This window comes from Anomaloglossus baeobatrachus, chromosome 11 (assembly GCF_048569485.1).
Source record: "Anomaloglossus baeobatrachus isolate aAnoBae1 chromosome 11, aAnoBae1.hap1, whole genome shotgun sequence".
NCBI lineage: Eukaryota > Metazoa > Chordata > Amphibia > Anura > Aromobatidae > Anomaloglossus > Anomaloglossus baeobatrachus.
The window spans coordinates 103007793-103028849 of NC_134363.1; the positions used below are offsets into that span (position 1 = coordinate 103007793).

The 21057-nt window shown below is 45.0% G+C and overlaps 1 protein-coding gene across 1 annotated transcript in view; it reads right to left on the reverse strand.

Annotated features, from left to right (window-relative positions):
• Window positions 1–21057, reverse strand: part of IZUMO3 (IZUMO family member 3) — a 161687-nt gene that overhangs the window by 76876 nt on the left and 63754 nt on the right. The window contains exon 3 of the mRNA XM_075328097.1: window positions 12604–12693. Within this exon, the coding sequence (XP_075184212.1) occupies window positions 12604–12693 (90 nt within the window). The remainder of the gene's footprint in view (window positions 1–12603; window positions 12694–21057) is intronic.

Consider the following 21057-nt stretch of genomic DNA (forward strand, 5'->3'; position numbering starts at 1 on the left):
TGTCTCTGTCTCTGTTTGTCTCTTTCTTTGTGTGTCTCTGTGTCTGTCTTTGTCTCTGTGTGTCTCTTTCTGTGTATAACTGTCTCTGTGTGTCTGTGTCTTTGTGTTTGTGTCTCTATGTATCTGTGTCTCTGTTTCTCAGTGTGTCTGTGTGTCTCTGTCTCTGTATCAGTCTCTATGTGTCTCTATCTCTATCTCTGTCTCTGTGTGTGTGTGTGTGTGTGTGTGTGTGTGTCTCTGTCTATATATGTTTCTGTTTCTCTATCAGTGTGTGTGTCTCTGTCTCGGTGTCTGTCTCTGTCTGTGTGTTTTTCTTTGCCACTGTCTCTATGTGTTTGTGTAGCGCCCCTGAGACCCTCAGGGCACTGCAGGGAACTGCATCCTCTTGGGAATGCAGAACTACCCCCTGGGACCTGGAGTATTAGTGCTGATACCACCAAAACACAACCAAAATCCTAGTTCTCCACTCCACACCGTTCATGGAGTGTTAACCATGTAAGGGGATGGTCGCCATGGAAAGGAACGAGTCCCTGGGATTAGCCAGTCTAGTGAGAGGGGTCAGCAATCGGTAGGAGAGTCTAGAGAGGGTAGCACAAAGGAGAGGTGTGCGGACGTGCCTGAGCTGGGTCAGTGAAATGGTGACCCGGGGGCACAGGAGAGAGGTCACCAGGTCGGGTACTGGAGATACCGCTGGGACTGGAGCACATACGGGGCACAGGGCCCTAGATCAGGTGCCAGTTCTACATGGCTTGATAAATACCTGCTCAGTGAGGACACCTTCACGGACTTCATCGAACCAAATAATCCAAGGGCATCAGCAGTAAACTAGGATCGGGGTTCGGACACTTACCTCCCCACAGGGTCCGCACTGCCCACCATACAGAGGAGACTGTACCCCCAAAAGGGACAGTCGGGCCCCAAAAGCTCCATGCTACGGGGACCTAACCAACAGAGAGTGCCGGCGACAGAGCAACCTGAGTCACTACATTAGCACTGATACTCCAAGGGACCTGAACCAGTAATCCAAGGGCCTGAGTGAGTAGAGACTGTTAAATACAACCTGGTGTGATCTCCGTTATTACCCCTCATCATCTCCCAGGCACGGCCCTTCCTGTGGAGGGCCTAACACCATTTCTGCAATCACCACCAGCTCTGGGAGTACCCACATTTAGAAGCGGTGGTTCTCCATCCTTAACCTCAACCCGCAGGTGGCATCACATGACATTAAGGGCGGCGTCACACGCTACGATATATCGGGCGATATGTCGTCGGGGTCACGGATTCTGTGATGCACATCCGCCATCGTTTCACATATCGTAGCGTGTGACAGCTACGAGCGACTGTTAACGAGCAAAAATACTCACCTTATCGTTGCTTGTTGACACGTCGCTCATTTTCATAAAATCGTTCCTCCTTCTGCGCGCCGGTTGTTCGTTGTTCCCGAGGCAGCACACATCGCTCCGTGTGACACCTCGGGAACGACGAACTGCAGCTTACCTGTGTCCTGCCGGAAATGCGGAAGGAAGGAGGTGGGCGGGATGTTACGTTTCTATTGGGCGGCCGCTGTGTGACGTCGCTGTGACGCCGAACGTCCCTCCCCCTTCAGGAAGAGGATATTCGCCGCCCACAGCGAGGTCGTTTGGGAGGTAAGTACGTGTGATGGGGGTAAATGACTTTGTGAGCCACGGGCAACAAATTGCCCGTGACGCAACAAACGACGGGGGCGAGCGCAATCGCTCATGCGATCGCACGATAAATCGGTGCGTGTAACGCCGCCCTTACTCTATTCTCCCCTGTAAATAATCCCTCTTACAAAAGGGGCCCAGGGCACGGAACCGGGCAACGGCCACCAAAGTGAAATCCCTAACGGTATATTCTGCCCGGGACCGAGTACCCCATTCCCTGGGCGCTACAACCCCCTTTTTCCTGGGTCACGAACAGGATACTGATAAGGCCCGTTAACTTGGCTGACATGTGTTTTAAGGAACTGTATTTAATGGACTGTTTGTGTAAAGACTGCCGCCATCTTTAATGCTGAAAAATTGGCTGCGCCATCACTGTGACCAAAAGAGCACGAAACTGCAAAAGTGCGCAAATAGAAGCCCCACATATGAGTCCTGAGAGCGCGGGCGGAAGTCGGAGGTAACCGGACCCGGAAGCTCCCAGTGTGCCCAGTCCCCGCGAGAGTGGTGAAAATGACCGAGGGGGATTAGCAAGATGGAGGCGCCGGGAGATGATGGCGGTTAGCAGACCTGTAAACGGCAAAAATGTTTGCCCCTCCAGCCCGTGAGCACGGGCGACCCAGTCGCAGAGCCATACCTTGGACTATAGAGAGGCTGGAGGCGGAGGTCCAGCGGCTGTGCTGGACTCTGCGGGCGGAGAACCTGCGGTGAATTGAGGAGTGGGAGGCGAAGATGATGGGAGTGGTGGCAGCCATGCTGGCTCGAGAGAATGGAGCGCCGCTTGACTGGGCTGCACTGTCCCAGACCCCAGGGTCCATCCTCGACCAGGCAGCATCCCCGCCAGAGCCAGCGAGACCAGAAGTGGTCGCATCACCTTCTCCGCTGGAGAAGGAACAAGCATCAGCCCCTGCTCCAGTGATCGCAGTCCAGTCTCCGACGTCATAGGAAGCCACAGAGGAGGCCGCTACCAGTGCTGACGACTACCCGCAGGTACTGTGCCCAGCCACTGAAAAGGGAAAGGCAGGCCTGATTCCGAAATCAGAATGGGTACCACATGCAGGGGGCAAGTTCATTCGGGTTGTGCTAACGCGATATACGGTGTCCGGCCAAGGGCGCCTAAGCCAGAGGAGCCTGTGTACCAACCTGCTGCGGTTCCCTTCCCAGCCTCCGCATCTGCGACAGCATCGGCATCCCAGCTGCTACTGGGAGTAGAGGTGTGCGTACCCAGGGCACCCAGACCTCGTGTGCTGATCTCAGGAGGCCAGATGATCCAGATGGCACCCTTATTGAATGGTGGTAGCGGAACCAGGCTACCCAAGCAGTTGAAGTGTTGTTGTTTTAAGTGTGCATTTGTTATTTTTCTTAAAAAATCTGCATAATCTGAAAAATGTTTGAAGAATGTTGAATAATCTTGGAAAAGGTAACCTGATTAACCTGTTTGAAAAGTTAGTTTAAAAATGGACCACGGCTGCAGGACTGGCAGCAGCCAACACAAACTTGTGTATTGTAAATAGTTGCACCACGTGTGCCTCCCAGAGTAATCCCTTTTCACCATCAGGACATTGATACCGCCACCAAGGAGAGGAAGGTTGGAGGAAAGGTCTGGGATAGAGACGGCCTAGACCTGGTCACCAGGTCTCCTCACAAGGCTTTGGTGAACCAGGACCTTTTTGGGTGGTGGTTTGATGGGGAAATACTTGAAGTTTGCAACGTTTAAGAATGAGCCTCCCCTGTGCGGGAAGAATGTTATGTATTATTTAACCACTTTTTTCTATCCCGGTTACAATAACACTATTTCACTTACAGCCCGAGGACGAACGGTGTTTAACCAAGGGGGCACTACACTACAGGGAACTGCATCCTCTTGGGGATGCAACACCTACCCCCTGGGACCTGGAGTATTAGTGCCGATACCACCAAAGTACAACCAAAATCCTAGTTCTCCACTCCACACCAGGCATAGAGGGTTAACCATGTAAGGGGATGGTCGCCATGGAAAGGAACAAGTCCCTGGGATTAGCCAGCCTAGTGGGAGGGGTCAGCAGTCAGTAGGAGAGTCAAGAGAGGGTAGCACACAGGAGATGTGTGTGGACGTGCCTGAGCTGGGTCCATGAAGCGGTGACCCGGGGGCACAGGAGAGAGGTCGCCAGGTCGGGTACTAGAGATACCGCTAGGACCAGAGCACACACGGAGCACAGGGCCCTAGATCAGGCTCCAGTTCTACATGGCTTGATCAATACCTGCCCGGTGAGGACACCTTCACGGACTTCAATGAACCAAATAATCCGGGGGCATCAGCAGTAAAGTAGGATCGGGGTTCGGACACTACTTACCTCCCCACAGGGTCCGCACTGCCCGCCGTACGGAGAAGGAAACTGTACCCCCAAAAGGGACAGTCGGGCCCCAAATGCTCCACGCTACGGGGACCTAACCAACATAGAGTGTCGGGGACAGAGCAACCTGAGTCACTAAGTGGCACTGATACTCCAAGGGACCTGAACCAGTAATCCAAGGGCCTGAATGAGTAGAGACTGTTAAAGACAACCTGGTGTGGTCTCCTTTATTACCCCTCATCATCTCCCAGGCACGGCCCTACCTGCGGAGGGCATAAAGGGTACTTTACACGCTGCGATATTGGTACCGATATCGCTAGCGAGCGTACCCGCCCCCGTCGGTTGTGCGACACGGGCAAATTGCTGCCCGTGTCGCACAACATCGCTAACACCCGTCACACGGACTTACCTTCCCTGCGACGTCACTGTGGCCGGCGATCCGCCTCCTTTCTAAGGGGGCGGTTCGTGCATCATCACAGCGACATCACACAACAGCCGTCCAATAGCAGAGGAGGGTTGGAGATGAGTGGCCAGAATATGCCGCTCACCCTCTTCCTTCCTCATTGCCGCTGGACGGAGGTAAGGAGATGTTCGTCGCTCCTGCGGTGTCACACATAGTGATGTATGCTGCGGCAGGAATGACGAACAACATCATACCTGTTGCAGCAACGATATTAAGGAAAGGAGTGATGTGTCAACGAGCAACGATTTTTCACGTTTTTGTGCTCGTTGACCGTCGCTCCTTGGTGTCACACGCTGCGATGTCGGTAACGGCGCCGGATGTGCGTCACTAACGACGTGACCCAGACGATATATCGTTACCGATGTCGTAGCGTGTAAAGCACCCTTTACACCATTGCTGCAATGACCACCAGCTCTGGGAGTACCCACATTTAGCAGCGATGGTTCTCCAACCTTAACCGCAACCCGCAGGTGGCGTCACATGACATTAACTCTATTCTCCCCTGTAAATAATCCCTCTGACAAACGGCCACCAAAGTGACATCCCTAACGGTGAGTACCCCAGTCCCTGGGCACTACATCTGTCTTTATGTGTCTCTCTTTGTGTGTCTCAATGAGTTCACCTGAGGTGAGGTCACTGAGTTCAATGATTTCACCTGAGGTGAGTTTACCTGCGGTCACATATGGAGGTTTCCATGGTACCCCACCTGTGACTGCAGGTAAACTCACCTCAGGTTCACTCATTGAACTCAGTGCCCTCACCTCAGGTGAACGCAGTGAGTTAAATGAGACCTGCATCTCCTGGCAAAAAAACAGAGGTTTTATGCCAGGAGATGCAGATTTGGTGCTGAAATTTATACACCAAATTGCTGTACCAATTCGGCATTTTTTGCAAAAAAAAATACATTAAACCGCAATGCAGTTTTGGTGCATTTTTTGCCAGATGACCCGCAATCTGACAGTCCAGCAACGGCTTCAAAGTGAAAGTGCTGCTGGATTGTCAGACTGCAGGACATGTCCCGTGACCCACAATCTGATAGTACAGCAGCAGCTTGAAAGTAAAAGTGCAGCTGGATTGTTGGACTGCAGGTCACAGCCATGACCCACAATCTGGCAGCGACGTGAAAGTGAAAGTACTGCCGGATTGAGAGATCTGCAGCACTTTCACTGTCATGTTGAAGCAGCTACAGGATTGTCAGATTGTGGGACACAGCCGTGACCGACAATCTGACACTCTGGCTGTGCCTTGAAAGTGCTGCCAGATGGTCGGACCAGTCGCACTTTCAGTTTCACTTTGAAGCCACTGCCGGACTGTCAGATTGCAGTTCACAGCACTCCGATAATCCAGCAGTCAGATCACTGGAGGTCATACAGTGGAAACTCGGGTATGACCTCGGTGAACTGAGTGACATCACTGATCACAGCCGGGCTTGGCTATCAGTGTTTCCCAGAGCCTGTAGAGAGCGGAAGTATTTTCGCTCCCCATGGGTTCCGGATGTAGCAGTGCCGGGATCTGGAAAGGATTATGTTGGATCTTCAGAGTTGTTTTGACGGTTAATAAAACGATGAAAGAGGGAGTGTGTATTTTACTTCAAATAGGTGTTTGTGTGTTTTATTTCTTTTCACTTACAGGATTAGTAATGGGAGTCTCATAGACGCTTCCATTACTAATCTAGGGCTTGATGGCAGCTGACAAAGCCCAGCTGTCATTAACCCCTTATATTACCACTGCACCAGGGGCATTTGGGATGAGCTGGGTAAAGCACCGACATTGTTGCATCTAATGGATGTGACAATTTAGGGTGGCTGCGGGCTGGTACTTTTAGGCTGGAGAGGGCTAATATCCATGGCACCTCACATCCTAATAATACCAGCCCCCACTTTTCTGCTTTACCGTGGCTGGATATCCAAACTGGGGGGACCCTATGTCTTTTATCCCCCACTATTTTGATATCCATCCACGGTAAGGCTCACAGGTGGAGGTTGCAGCCTGCAGCTGTTGTTTTACCCACACTGGCTATCAAAATATGGCAGGTGCCTACTTCATTTTTTACATTTTTTTTACATTACTATAAAACAAACTGACTGCAACCAATCAGATGTGGACACAGGGTGGGGGCGTGTATTGCAGTCTGCAACCAACCACAAAGACTGGCACAGAGAGTGGGCAGGGGGAAAGCAGTGAATATTGATGAACCTTAATTATCAGACTGACTGCAGTGTGATCTTTCAGGAAACACTAGGAAACACGATATGTATAACTATCCTGCTCTTACTACCATTTAACTTCCACCACGGCCTCTAACGCTTACTACAGTTATTTTACAGCCATTTTACAGTCCAGGAACATTTCAACCCCATTTACTTGTATGGGGTTGATTGTTCGGGTTCAAATTCTTTTGCCAAACCTGATTTGTTTTTCCCATGCTGGTTCGGCGAACCCGAATATCCACGGCTTCTCTCATCACTAGTTGATATATAACATGAGATTAATGGGAATAGGGGAAAATATGTGTAACTGGGTTAAAGGGAACCAATCACCAGGATTTTCCTATATAACCTAAAGCCAGTGCTATACTGGCACTATAAGGCGGCTGAGTCTATACATACCTTTAGTAGTCAGCTTGGATGTTTAGGTTTTGAAATCCAAGAAAGTAAAGTTTATAAAATCATCACCTTCTTGAGTGACAGCAGCTGAGGATCAGATAGTATCTGGGGGAGTATTCATAGTTATCCCCTCCCCTTGTTAGAATTAGCATAAGTATTAGGCTGAACTAGATAGACATAAGGTCTTCCTTCAGCCTTAGAAACTATGTTACTATGTTACTATGTTACTATATTATACAATCGATTTACTTTGACTTGCAGGTCCTGTGCTGAGGTCATACCCATGTGACCAGAAGGGGTGGGGTCTCACCCAACAGAAAAATGTTGCTTCCTCATATCAGCTTTGTTGGCTGAGGTCCCGCCCTTTCTGGTCACATGGGTATGACCTCACCACAGGTCCTGCAAGTTAAAAATTACATCGATTGTATAATACTTATGATAATTCTAACAAGCGGAGGGGATAACTATGAATTCCCCCCAGCTATTATCTGATCCTCAGCTGCTGCCTATCAAGAAGCTGATGATTTTATAAACTTTATTTTCTTGAATTTCAAAACCTAAATATCCGAGATGACCACTAAAGGTATGTATGGAATCAGCCTGATAGTGCCAGTCAGGCCCGGCATCAGCACCTGGCAAACCCGGTCAAATGCCGGGGCCCTGGGCTGCCGGGGGGGACCCACTCGCAGTGGCAGGGGGGCCTGGTGCTAGTGCTGTCACCAGCCTCCCCCCTGCCGAGGATCGCACTTTCAATTGTATCGGAATCGCAGGTGCCGATACAATTGAAAGCAATGATGAGAGACGTAGCGGCGCACTCCCTCTCTCCTCATTCTCCGCATTCTGACAGCTCTGCAGTGGAGGGCGGTGACATCACCACTGGGCGCCTGCAGCGAGGTCAGAGCGACAGCAGTGGAAGGATGCGCTGAGGAGACCGGAGAAGCGGGGGAATGAGGAAAAGTGAGTATGTATTAATCACTGTGGCCAGACGACCATGGGGGTGCATTAAATGATACGGGGGCTGTATACTACATGGAGGTGCCTAATGCTATCTGGGTCTGCATTGTACTATATACAGGCTGTATACTACATGAGGGTGACTAATGCTATCTGGGTCTGCATTATGCTATATGCGGGCTGTATACTACATGAGGATACCTAATGCTATCTGGGTCTGCATTGTACTATATACAGGCTGTATACTACATGAGGGTGCCTAATGCTATCTGGGTCTGCATTGTACTATATACTGGCTGTATACATAAGGGAGCCTAATGCTATCTGGGTCTGCATTGTGCTATATACAGGCTGTATACTACGTGAAGGTGCCTAATACTATCTGGGTCTTTACTGTGCTATATACAGGCTGTATACTACATGAAGGTGCCTAATGCTATCTGGGTCTGCATTGTACTATATACGGGCTGTATACTAGATGAGGATGCGTAATGCTATCTGGGTCTGCATTATGCTATATGCGGGCTGTATACTACATGAGGATACCTAATGCTATCTGGGTCTGCACTGTACTATATACAGGCTGTATACTACATGAGGGTGCCTAATGCTATCTGGGTCTGCATTGTACTATATACTGGCTGTATACATGAGGGAGCCTAATGCTATCTGGGTCTGCATTGTGCTATATACAGGCTGTATACTACATGAGGGTGCCTAATGCTATCTGGGTCTGTATTGTACTATATATGGGCTGTATACTAAATGAGGGTGCCTAATGCTATCTGGGTCTGCACTGTGCTTTATATGGGCTGTATACTACATGAGGATGCCTAATGTTATCTGGGTCTGCATTGTGCTATATGCGGGCTGTATACTATATGAGGGTGCCTCATTCTATTTGGGTCTGCACTGTGCTATATGGGGGCTGTATACTACATGAGGATGCCTAATGCTATATAGGTCTGCATTGGGCTATATATCGGCTGCTTAATGTTATATAGGGGTTGCATAGTGCCATATGTGGGTTGCATAGTGCCATATGGGGGCTGCATAGTGCCATATGGGGGCTGCATAGTACTACATGGGGGCTACATAATAGTATATGAAGAACTTTGGGGGGCTTTATAACCCTATATGGAGGAATATGGGGGCTTAATACTACTATACCCCCAGAGTTGTATGTCACCTTCAACCCGGTGCTGTATACCCCCTCAGAGCTGTATGTCCCCCCACCCCAGAGCCACTGTCCCCTCTCTAGAGCTGTATGCCCCCCATTGCTGTATACCCATTTCCTCAGTAATATGTATGCCCCCAGTAATGTGTATGTCCCCAGCCTCTCTTGTCATGTATATACAGCAGTGTCAGTGTGCTCTATGTGCGGCCATGTCTGTTAGTCACGACTACCAATCAGCGTGGCACAGCCACATGCCCAGGAGGAGCTGAATGGAGACAAGTGGGGCAGGTGAATGAGGCAGTTGCCAGCTTCCCAATATTAGAACTAGCTCTAATGTGTCTGTGTGTGTGTATGTATGATGTGTATCTATGTTTGTCAGTGTATATGACTGCATATAGATTTATGTCTATTTATATGTGTTTTTGTGAATTTCTCTTTAAATATATATGTGTACGTATGCCTGTATGTCTATGTATCTGTGCATGTCTATGTGTGGATAGAGCCCACTGAGAGACTTTCGCCCAGGGCCCACAAAAATCTGGAGCCGACCCTGGTTCCAGTATAGCACTGCCTATAGGTTATATACAATGATCTTGCTGATTAGTTCCCTTTAAGAACTGGCTCAGTGATAGGAAACAAAGGGTGGTTATTAATGGTATACACTCTGACTGGTTCACAGTTGACAGTGGGGTACCACATGGATCAGTATTGGGCCCTCTCCTTTTTAACATATTTATTTATATCCTAGTAGGAGGCATTGAGAGTAGAATTTCAATAATTGTTGATGATACTAAACTCTGCAAAGTAATTAATATAGAAGAGGATAATTTAATATTGTAGAGAGATTTGTGTAAGCTGGAGGCTTGAGCTGAGAAATGGCAATTGACGTTTAATGTGAATAAATGTAAGGTCATGCACTTGGGTAGAGGTAATAAACTAGTGTATAACTATGTACTTAATTGTAAACTCAGGGTAAAACTGGGAAAGAAAAACACCTGATGTATGGGTGGATAGGAAACTCAACTTTACTAACCAGTGTTGGGCAGCTGCTGCCAAGGCTAATAAAATAGTGGAATGCATTAAAAGAGGTACAGATGCACATGAGAAGAACTTAGTTTTACCCTTATACAAGTCACTAATGCGGCCACACTTAGAATACTGTGTAAAATGTTGGTCTTCAGTGTATAAGAAGGACATAGCTGAACTAGAGCGGGTGCAGAGAAGAACAACCAAGGTTATTAAAGGAATGGGGGGAATTAATACCTTGATGGGTTATTAATAGGGATGATTGAATACTTCAATTATTCGGCTTCGCAAATATTTTCCGAATACCTCGCCACTATTCGACTATTCGATGCCCAATGTAAGTTTATGGGAAGCCCGAATAGTTCCGAATAATTGTTATTCGGGTTTCCCATAGACTTACATTGCACATCGAATATTCGCGAATAGTCGAATAGCAGCGAGGTATTTGGAAAATATTTGCGAAGCCGAATAATCAAAGTATTCGATCATCCCTAGTTATTAACCTTGGGATTATTCAGTTTGGAAAAAATAAGGCTTAAGGGCGATCTTATTACAATGTACAAATATATGAGGGGACAGTACAGAGCTCTCACTAATGATCTTTTTACACCTATGTCTACAGGAAAGAAGGTTTAATCATAATCACAAAGGCAGATTCTTTACTGTAAGAGCAGTGAGGCTATGGAAGTCTCTTCCACATAATGTTGTAATGGTTGATTCATTACTAACATTTAAGAGAGGCCTGGATGACTTTCTTGGAAAGTATAATATTACTGTTTATATGCACTAGATTCTGTGATTGGGCGTTGATCTAGGGACCTAATCTGATTGCCGTATATGGAGTCGGGAAGGAATTTTTTCCCTGACTGTGGAGCTTATTGTCTGCCCATGTTTTTTTTTGCCTTCCTCTGGATCAACATGTTATTCTATGGGTTGAACTTGAAGGACTTAAAGGGAACCTGTCACCAGATTTGGGGCCTATAAGCTGTGGCAACCACCAGTGGGCTCTTTTATACAGCATTCTAACATGCTGTATATAAGAGCCCGGGCCGCTGTGTAGAACATAAAAAACACTTTATAATAGTAAACGGTTGGTGTGGAGCAGATGGGTCAGATGGGTGTCTCCGTTCTCTAGATGTGGCGCCTCCTCTTTCGGCCATCTTTATTTTCTTTCTTCTGAAGCTAATGTAGATGACGCGTCCATCGTCATCCACAATAGCCGGCATTAAGGTTCCGCGCATGCACACTACAATACTTTAATCTTCCCTGCTCAGAGCAGATCAAAGTGCGCCTGCGCAGGACCCCAGTGTTGGCTAGTGTGGATGACGTAGGACGCGTCATCCACACTAGCTTCAGAAGGCGGTGGACAAAGATGGCAGGAAGAGGAGGCGCCGGTACCAGAAAACGGAGATGCCTATCCGACACATCTACTCTGCACCGACCGTTTAGGTAAGTATTATAAAGTGATTTTTATGTTCTACACAGCGGCCTGGGCTCTACAGAATGTTAGAATGCTGTATATAAGAGCTCACTGGTGGTGGCCACAGCTTATATGCCCCAAATCTGGTGAAAGGTTACGTTTAAACCTACCTTCAACATTAAAAATTATGAAACTAGCCTTGAGTACTGAGCAGAGGAGCAGGATGAGAGATGTAGAGAATTTTTATTTTCTTTATTAAATTGCAATCCCTTGCATCAATTGTTTATTGGCAGCCTAGGTGGGCACCTACTTTTACCTAGCCTTTGTCCTGGCCTTCGTGCAAATACAGCAAAATTAATTTTACTGATTTACAAAATGTTGGTAAAGGAGTAAATAAACTAATTCTCACCTGTCTTTGTCCTCCTTGCAGCTTCTTCAAGGGTTTTCAATATTTTTCCATTGCACACAATGTCTTCTTCATCCATCTTTCCTCTGTGTCAGGGTTCCCAGTAGGTTTAGTCCACATACAATGCAACACATGTTGTCACATTGACTTGACGTCAAACGCCCTCTCAACACATGAAAGTCGTAGTGGAGAGTGAAGATGGAGGAAGATAATGTCATATGCCATGGAGAAGTAAAGAGTAGGCTGGTGGGAGATGTGCAGAGCACTGTATGAGGAGCCGTGGTGGTAAGTATAATGACTATTTTTTTCACCCTACTTTTATATACTCCCAGGTCTAGACAAACCCCACCTCATAATAAGATATAATAGACTTGTATCAAATAAATTAAATGCAAAATAAATTTCCTGGCCAAATTTCAGCGATCTGCCAAAGTAAAATTCCAGCAGATTCGCTCAGCTCTAGTGGTGGGTGTCAGAGCTCTACCAATCTGATGCCATGGACAACCCCTTTAATAACAGTAAAGTTTCCATATTACCTATATCAGCAAACTTCTCCAATGACTGTTTCATCTGCAGGATTATTTCCTCTTTTAGGTTCTTTATATTCTTCATGAACATTTCCTCTCCTAAGGAAATACAGATTATCTATACATTGCTTTTATAAGCCAAATGGTTAACTTTATTACCAGGATGAAATGAGTTTATACACCAGTATTAACTACACATGTGTGATTGAAGATACAACATATAAGGGATGACTTCCCTGTGTATATACTGCAGTATATAATTTTATTTCAAAACTAGGTTTGAGAGACTGTATAAATTCACTGGAAAATGTATATTTTTATTCATCAAAAGTACATTAAAGAAGTGTCTTATGTGGGACATTTATGGCATATTAACAGGCGTCACTGCTGGAACCTATGCCTATTAGAAAAATGGGCCCCATAAGGTATAGAGAGATGGTCAAGCATGCCTAATTCTCTACATTTGTTCCTTTGGGAGCTCCAACAATTGATGATTACTTGAGTGCTGATACTGTACATTGCAATGTTTATCAAGAAGGGTGACCAGTGTGCTGAACCCTTTGGCACTGTTTACGGCACCTGTAAATCAGTGTGTTACGGTATATACAGTACTAGCCAAAAGTTTAGATACGTCTGTGCCGAATGAGGCCCTTGGGATGCAATCGCAGGGCGCTGATGGGTTGCTATGACAATGGGAGGACTACTGAAGATCCCCATGCCTTCCAATAGAGAGCTCCATTGAAGCCTTTGGCTTTGCATCATAGGAAACCATGTTTTTGCTATATGGTATTGCAATATAAACGCAGTCTGACAATCAGTGATTCAAGTCCCCTAAGGGGACTATAAAATAGAGTTAAAATTTAAAAATTGTTTTAATAAAATGTAAACAATATAAAACTTAATTCACCATTTTCCCCCATTCAAAATAAAGAAATTAGAAAATGTATAGAAAATACACATATGTGGTACATCCAGATCCATAAAAATTAAATTTATCAAAATATAAAATTAATTAATATGATTGGTAAACATCATAATTAAAATAAAATAGAAATCTCAAAATTGTTTGTTGTTAGGCTGCCAAAATATCTCAAAACAACATTATATCTATCCGGAGATAGTATGAATAACACTGTCAGCTCCACCACTTGTTACGCAAAGAACAATCCCACATGAAATATGAAGCCATTACGGTTGTTGAAAAATGGCAAGACAAACTATTTTTGTTTTGCTACTTAAAAAAAAAAAAAAGGATCCGTGTTTGACATAGTTGTAAACGTATTGACCCAGACAATCATTATTGCCAGATCATCTTTACTGCACAATGAGTGGCGTAAATACAAGATCCCCACAAAATATTTCAGAATTGTGTTTTATTGTAATTTTTTCTCATTTTTCAGGATATTGCATTTTAAATTCATTAACAATGAAGGATATTAACATATATGGAAACAAAATATCCTTTTTTCTGAGCTTTTCATCTGAGATGCAGAAAAAGCAAGCTTTATTTCAATATCTGAAGCACAGACTGCACAACTTAAACCTTCCTTTACATCCTGCAAAGCTACTAGTGGTGGCAAATGGAAAGTCTCACTTTTTATGTATCAAAGGGGAATGGAGAACTGACTATAAGTGAGATGTTGTCAAGAAGTATCACAATGGAGAGGGGTCCCCTCTATTTCAGGTGCCAGGAGATTGCAGCGCAGAGCTACACGCACACTTGCACGGGTTAAAAATGCTGGCTGTGAATATTTTCCTTGATCCAGTGCTCCAAGGGTTAAGCAGTTCATCTGGTCTCCTAATAGAGAATGAAAAGCCGAGTCTCAGCTGTTCTGAGTTTCCCATTCGCCTTTTCTATAAATACTCCCTTCTCAGCTCAGGGACTTGCCAGTGATAGTTGTGCTCTACCTAGGCCTCAGGAGTGGACTTGTGAGCTGCGGACTAAGAAGTTGTTTTGGGAGCTGTAGCCAGAGATTGCTGGGTGGAAGTTGTGTGGTGTTTTCCCTTCCTTTTAATCCCATTTCAGTTTGCCTCACTTAATAGTGCTTTTTTCTCCTTCCTGTAGTTTGGTTTGCCTTGTACGATTGCTGTTTCTTTTACCTCTGTCTGTCTTATCCCCGCTAAACGTAGTCCAATAAGTTCCACAGAGTGCAATTTTATTATATGTCGGAGGTTGTTCAATTATATGTCTATTTGTCTGTCTGTCTAAATCTAAATACTCAAATACTCAACGTGTTCACACACCCTAATCTCATTTGGCTTTTCAATAAGTTCAATGATAAACAAAATACTTGGTACAAATTACCTCATCCAGTGGAGAGAACGGAGAACCTTGTAAAATGGTGCCGCATCTGTTCTATCACATACAGCATATAACATTCCAGGGTGGATACCACAATCTTTTTTATTTTTTTTTATCAAATGTTCATAAATTTAATTTGGAGCAAGTGCACACCACACATACAGCTATTTGCAGGTGTCTAAGGATGAGGGTAAGCTAATAGTTCCTTATTCCAATAAATATTAGACAGCAGCCCAATTACAACATTTTAGGCTCTGTGCGCACTAGGCGGATTTTACCGCGGATTTCCCTGCGGATTTGCTGCATATTTCGCTGCAGAAAATGTTCATGACCTTTCTGCAGTGATTCACCAAAACAAATTCAGCAAAACCTATGGGAAAAAAAATGCTGTGTGCACTAGGCGTATTTTAAAAGCTACAGGTTTTGCTGCGGGAATCCCGCAGCAAAAAGAATTGCATGTCACTTCTTTTCCACAGGTAGCTGCGGCATTTCACTCCATTGACTGTAATGTAATCGTGAAATCCCACAGGGAATAACGAAGGTAGCAAATTATGTGCGTTTCATTGCGTTTTCCTGCGTTGCTCCCGCAGTATTTCGCGGTTTTCGAGACATAATGTTCATCACTGCCCTGCGTTTTGCAGGCAAGTGATGTCATTATGACAGGAAGAGGAAGCGGAGCAGAGAGTAAACACACACAGATCACACTCACACACAGACACAGACATACACAGACATATAGAATGCACATAGAAATCAAACGTACATATTAAAAATTAAAAATAAAAAAATAAAAAAAAAAACCATGGGCTCCGCCATATTTTTACCATCCAGTCGAGGTAAACACACATCGGAGGCCCGGTATTCTCAGGCTGGGGAGGGCGAGGGCCAGGATTAGTGACCCCCCCCCTCCCGCAGCTGAGAATATCAGCCCGCAGCTGCCCCGGGACTGTCGCATCCATTATGCCCAGGGGGCAATGTACCTAGGATTTCACTGCATTGAGCGCCCTCGCTGGCTGCTGGCAGTGTTTTCTCTGGCTGGTCTCCCCGAGATCAGAGATTGTTTTATCTTGTTGGTCTACTAGGCATTGCTCCCACCTGGCCAGAATCCTACTCCACACTGATGAGGGGCAATACTCCGAAACAGCTGTCTGTGGATGGATACCTGGCCTTGGTATTTCCCTTGTCATATCTTTAAACTTGTCAAAAAGTTGGATATTGACTAAAAGGGCCACTTAATATGGTGGTTATGGTGGTCTCCTAAAAAGAGCCACACCTTGGCTGGGTCCTACCCGGAGGGATATCTGGCTGGTTTCTATGTTGAGACTCCTAACAGAGGCTCCATGGACTTTTTTGATTTGCATCCATTATGCGACAGTCCTGGCGTTTCCCTGGCTCTTCCAGATTGCCGTGATGCAGTGGCAATCAAGGTAATAACAAGTTAATGGCAGCGCATCGCTGCCACTAAGTCCTAGCTTAATCATGGCAGCGTCTATGAGACAGCTAACATGATTAACCCGTAAGTAAAGTGAATAAACACACACCGAAAAATCCTTTATTTTAAATAAAATAGCAAAAAAGCCCCCTCTTTCACCATTTTATTAAACCCCTAAATACACAGCTCCAGCGTAATCCACGCAGGTCCCTCGATGCTTGCATCCAGCTGCATCTGACACATACTCAATGCAGCCTCATAACGAGGATGCAGGGGTAATTACAAGTCATTTCTCACGGTCGGTAATGTGAACACATTGCCGCTCGCGAGAACTGCAGTGTGTCCTCACAGGGACTCTATTGATTAATTTGTCCTCTATCTATTGATTATCTATCTATCTATTTATCTATCCCTCTATCTAGCTATCCCTCTATCTATCTATCTATCTATCCCTCTATCTATCTATCTCTCTATCTATCTATCCTATCCCTCTATCTATCCTATCTATCTATCCCTCTATCTATCCTTCTATCTATCTATCCCTCTATCTATTATCTATCTATCCTTCTATCTATCCCTCTATCTATCCTTCTATCTATATATCTATTTATCTATCTATCCCTCTATCTATTATGTATCTATTTATCCTTCTATCTATCCATCTATCTATCTATCCCTCTATCTATCCTTCTATCTATCTATCTATTTCTCCATCTATCTATCCATCTATCTATCTATCCCTCTATCTATCCCTCTATCTATCCTATCTATCTATCTATCTATCTATCCCTCTATCTATCCTTTCTATCCCTCTATCTATCCGTCTATCTATCTATCTATCTATCTATCTATCTATCTCTCTATCTCTATCTATCCTTCTATCTATCCCTCTATCTATCCTTCTATCTATATATCTATTTATCTATCTGTCTATCCCTCTATCTATTATGTATCTATTTATCCTTCTATCTATCCATCTATCTATCTATCCCTCTATCTATCTATCCCTCTATCTATCCTTCTATCTATCTATCTATTTATCTATCCCTCTTTCTATCTATCCCTCTATCTATCCTATCTATCTATCTATCTATCTATCCCTCTATATATCCTATCTATCCCTCTATCTATCCTTCTATCTATCCCTCTATCTCTATCTATCTTTCTATCTATCACTCTATCTATCCTTCTATCTATATATCTATTTATCTAGCTATCTATCTATCTAGCTATCTATCTATCCCTCTATCTATTATGTATCTATTTATCCTTCTATCTATCCATCTATCTATCTATCCCTCTATCTATCCTTCTATCTATCCCTCTATCTATCCTTCTATCTATATATATATTTATCTAGCTATCTATCTATCTAGCTATCTATCTATCCCTCTATCTATTATGTATCTATTTATCCTTCTATCTATCCACCTATCTATCTATCCCTCTATCTATCTATCCCTCTATATATCCTTCTATCTATCCCTCTATCTATCCTTCTATCTATATATCTATTTATCTAGCTATCTATCTAGCTATCTATCGATCCCTCTATCTATTATGTATCTATTTATCCTTCTATCTATCCATCTATCTATCTATCCCTCTATCTATCTATCCCTCTATCTATCCTTCTATCTATCCCTCTATCTATCCTTCTATCTATATATCTATTTATCTAGCTATCTATCTATCTAGCTATCTATCTATCCCTCTATCTATTATGTATCTATTTATCCTTCTATCTATCCATCTATCTATCCCTCTATCTATCCTTCTATCTATCCCTCTATCTATCCTTCTATCTATATATCTATTTATCTAGCTATCTATCTATCTAGCTATCTATCTATCCCTCTATCTATTATGTATCTATTTATCCTTCTATCTATCCATCTATCTATCCCTCTATCTATCCTTCTATCTATCCCTCTATCTATCCTTCTATCTATATATCTATTTATCTAGCTATCTATCTATCTAGCTATCTATCTATCCCTCTATCTATTATGTATCTATTTATCCTTCTATCTATCCATCTATCTATCCCTCTATCTATCTATCCCTCTATCTATCCTTCTATCTATCCCTCTATCTATCCTTCTATCTATCCCTCTATCTATCCTTCTATCTATATATCTATTTATCTATCTAGCTATCTATCTATCCCTCTATCTATTTATCCTTCTATCTATCCATCTATCTATCTATCCCTCTATCTATCTATCCCTCTATCTATCCTTCTATCTATCCCTCTATCTATCCTTCTATCTATATATCTATTTATCTAGCTATCTATCTATCTAGCTATCTATCTATCCCTCTATCTATTATGTATCTATTTATCCTTCTATCTATCCATCTATCTATCCCTCTATCTATCTATCCCTCTATCTATCCTTCTATCTATCCCTCTATCTATCCTTCTATCTATATATCTATTTATCTATCCCTGTATTTATTATCTATCTATTTATCCTTCTATCTATCCATCTATCTATCCCTCTATTTATCTATCCCTATATCTATCCTTCTATCTATCCATTATCTATCTATCTATCCCTCTATCTATTATCTATCTATCACTCTATCTATCTATCTATCTATCCTTCTATCTATCTATTTATCCTTCAATCTATCCCTCTATCTATTATCTATCTATCTATCCCTCTATCAATCTATCTATCTCTCTATCAATCTATCTATCTATCCCTCTATCTATCCTTCTATCTACCCATTACCTATCTATTTATCTATCTATCCCTTTATCTATTATCTATCTATTTATCCTTCTATCTCTCTCTGTCTATCCCTCTATCTATCTATCTTTCTATATCAAAAGGAAATTACCCTTTTTTTTTTTCAATGTGCTTTATTGCATTGAATGCATTAAAACACATGTACCAACCTGCGAAAAAACGCACCAAAACCGCAACAAAACGCATGCGGATTTCGGTGCATCTTTTTGCGTTTTTTTTCCACGGGTGCGGAAATCTTTCAGAGCCTGCAGAATTTTCTTAAGAAAATTCCATTTTCTAGTGCGCACAAGGTCTTAGGGGTACTTTACACGCTCCGACATCGCTGCCGATATATCGTCCGGGGTCACGTCGTTAGTGACGCACATCCAGCGCCTGTAGCGACATCGCAGCGTGTATCACAAATGAGCGACGATCAACGAGCGCAAAAACGTGAAAAATCGTTGCTCGTTGACACGTCTTTTATTTCCATAATATCGGTGCTGCTGCAGGTACTATGTTGTTTGTTGTTCCTGCGGCAGCACACATCGCTATGTGTGACGCCGCTGGAACGAGAAACATCTCCTTACCTGTGTCCACCGGAAAAGGAGGAAGGGAGGAGGTGGGCGACATGTTCCGGCCACTCATCTCCTCCCCTCCTTTTCTATTGGGCGGCGGTTCAGTGACGCTACTGTGACGTAACTGTGATGCTGAACGAACCACGAACCACCCCCTTAGAAAGGAGGCGGTTTGCCGGTCACAGCGACGTCACAGAGCAGGTATGTGTGTGTGACGCTGCCATAGCGATAATGTTCGTTACGGCAGCGATCACCACATACTGGCCGTGCGACGGGGGCAGGTGAAATCATGCTCGACATTGCTAGCAAATGCTAGCGATGTCGCAGCGTGTAAAGTACCCCTTAGAGTATTGGATTCATTATTGTTGAAACATCAAAACAAATAGTATGCATTTATTCAAAGACTTAAAAGCTAATATGTCGCGGGCGGAGGAGGGGACGCTGCGCTCTCCCACTGCTCGGGTCCGGCCGCTGCTGCTGCGGATGCTGCTGCTCGGTGGTGGCTCGAGCGGTGGGCCGGATCCCGGGGACTTGAGCGGCGTTCCTCACCCGTGAGTGAAAAGGGTGGGGATTGATTGTCCGTGACGCCACCCACGGTTGTGGTGAGGTTGTGACACCACCGCTGCTCTGGACGGGGATCCCGGGAGCGATGACAGGGAGCAGCCTGGGTGTTAGTTCTCCCCTCCGTGGGTAGGGGGTTGGTTGTCCCGGGGCCCGGTGATGGGGTAGGGATGGATTGCAGGCGGGTTACGGGACCTGGCGAGGTGCAGGGTCGCGGGGGCAGCGCTGTGCCGCACGGCACGGTGGTACTCACTCAGCCAATGATGTACACAGAGTCTCCGGTAAAACAAACGGCTGGATGGACGGGTCCCACAGACGGCTGCGGTGTTTCTCCTCCCGGCAGGTTGATGGTGACTGCCTTTCCCTGCACCTGTGCAATGTGACGGTTCCAATGGGTTCCCACCGGTAACCCGCTCCCCAGCTTCAAGATTGCTGAAGGAGCCCTTTTTGCCTGCAGGCTCTGGCCCTGGGAACTTTAGCCTTGGCGGTGACTGTGTTTCCCTCTCTTGGTTGGACTGTTGCCTTCTGTCGGGACTTGGCTGCTGGGAAACCCAGGAGGTTCCCTTTGCTAACGGATTTGGCAAATTCACGGCGACTCCTAGCCTTGCCGGGGTCCGTAAGCCCCTGCCGGATGGTGCTGGCTTCTCTCTGCGTACCGGTCCGGTACCGCCGGGCCACCGCCCGTCCACGGTCCTTACGGCTGGCTCCAATAGGCCTCTCCTGCAGACGGTCAGCACCGTCTGCCAACCTTGCTGATCCGTCCGGGCCACACACCCGGACCAACTTCAGTCTGCTCCTCTACCACTTTCCTTCCTCCCACTTTCACTTCCAAAACTGAACTCACTTTTCCCGCCT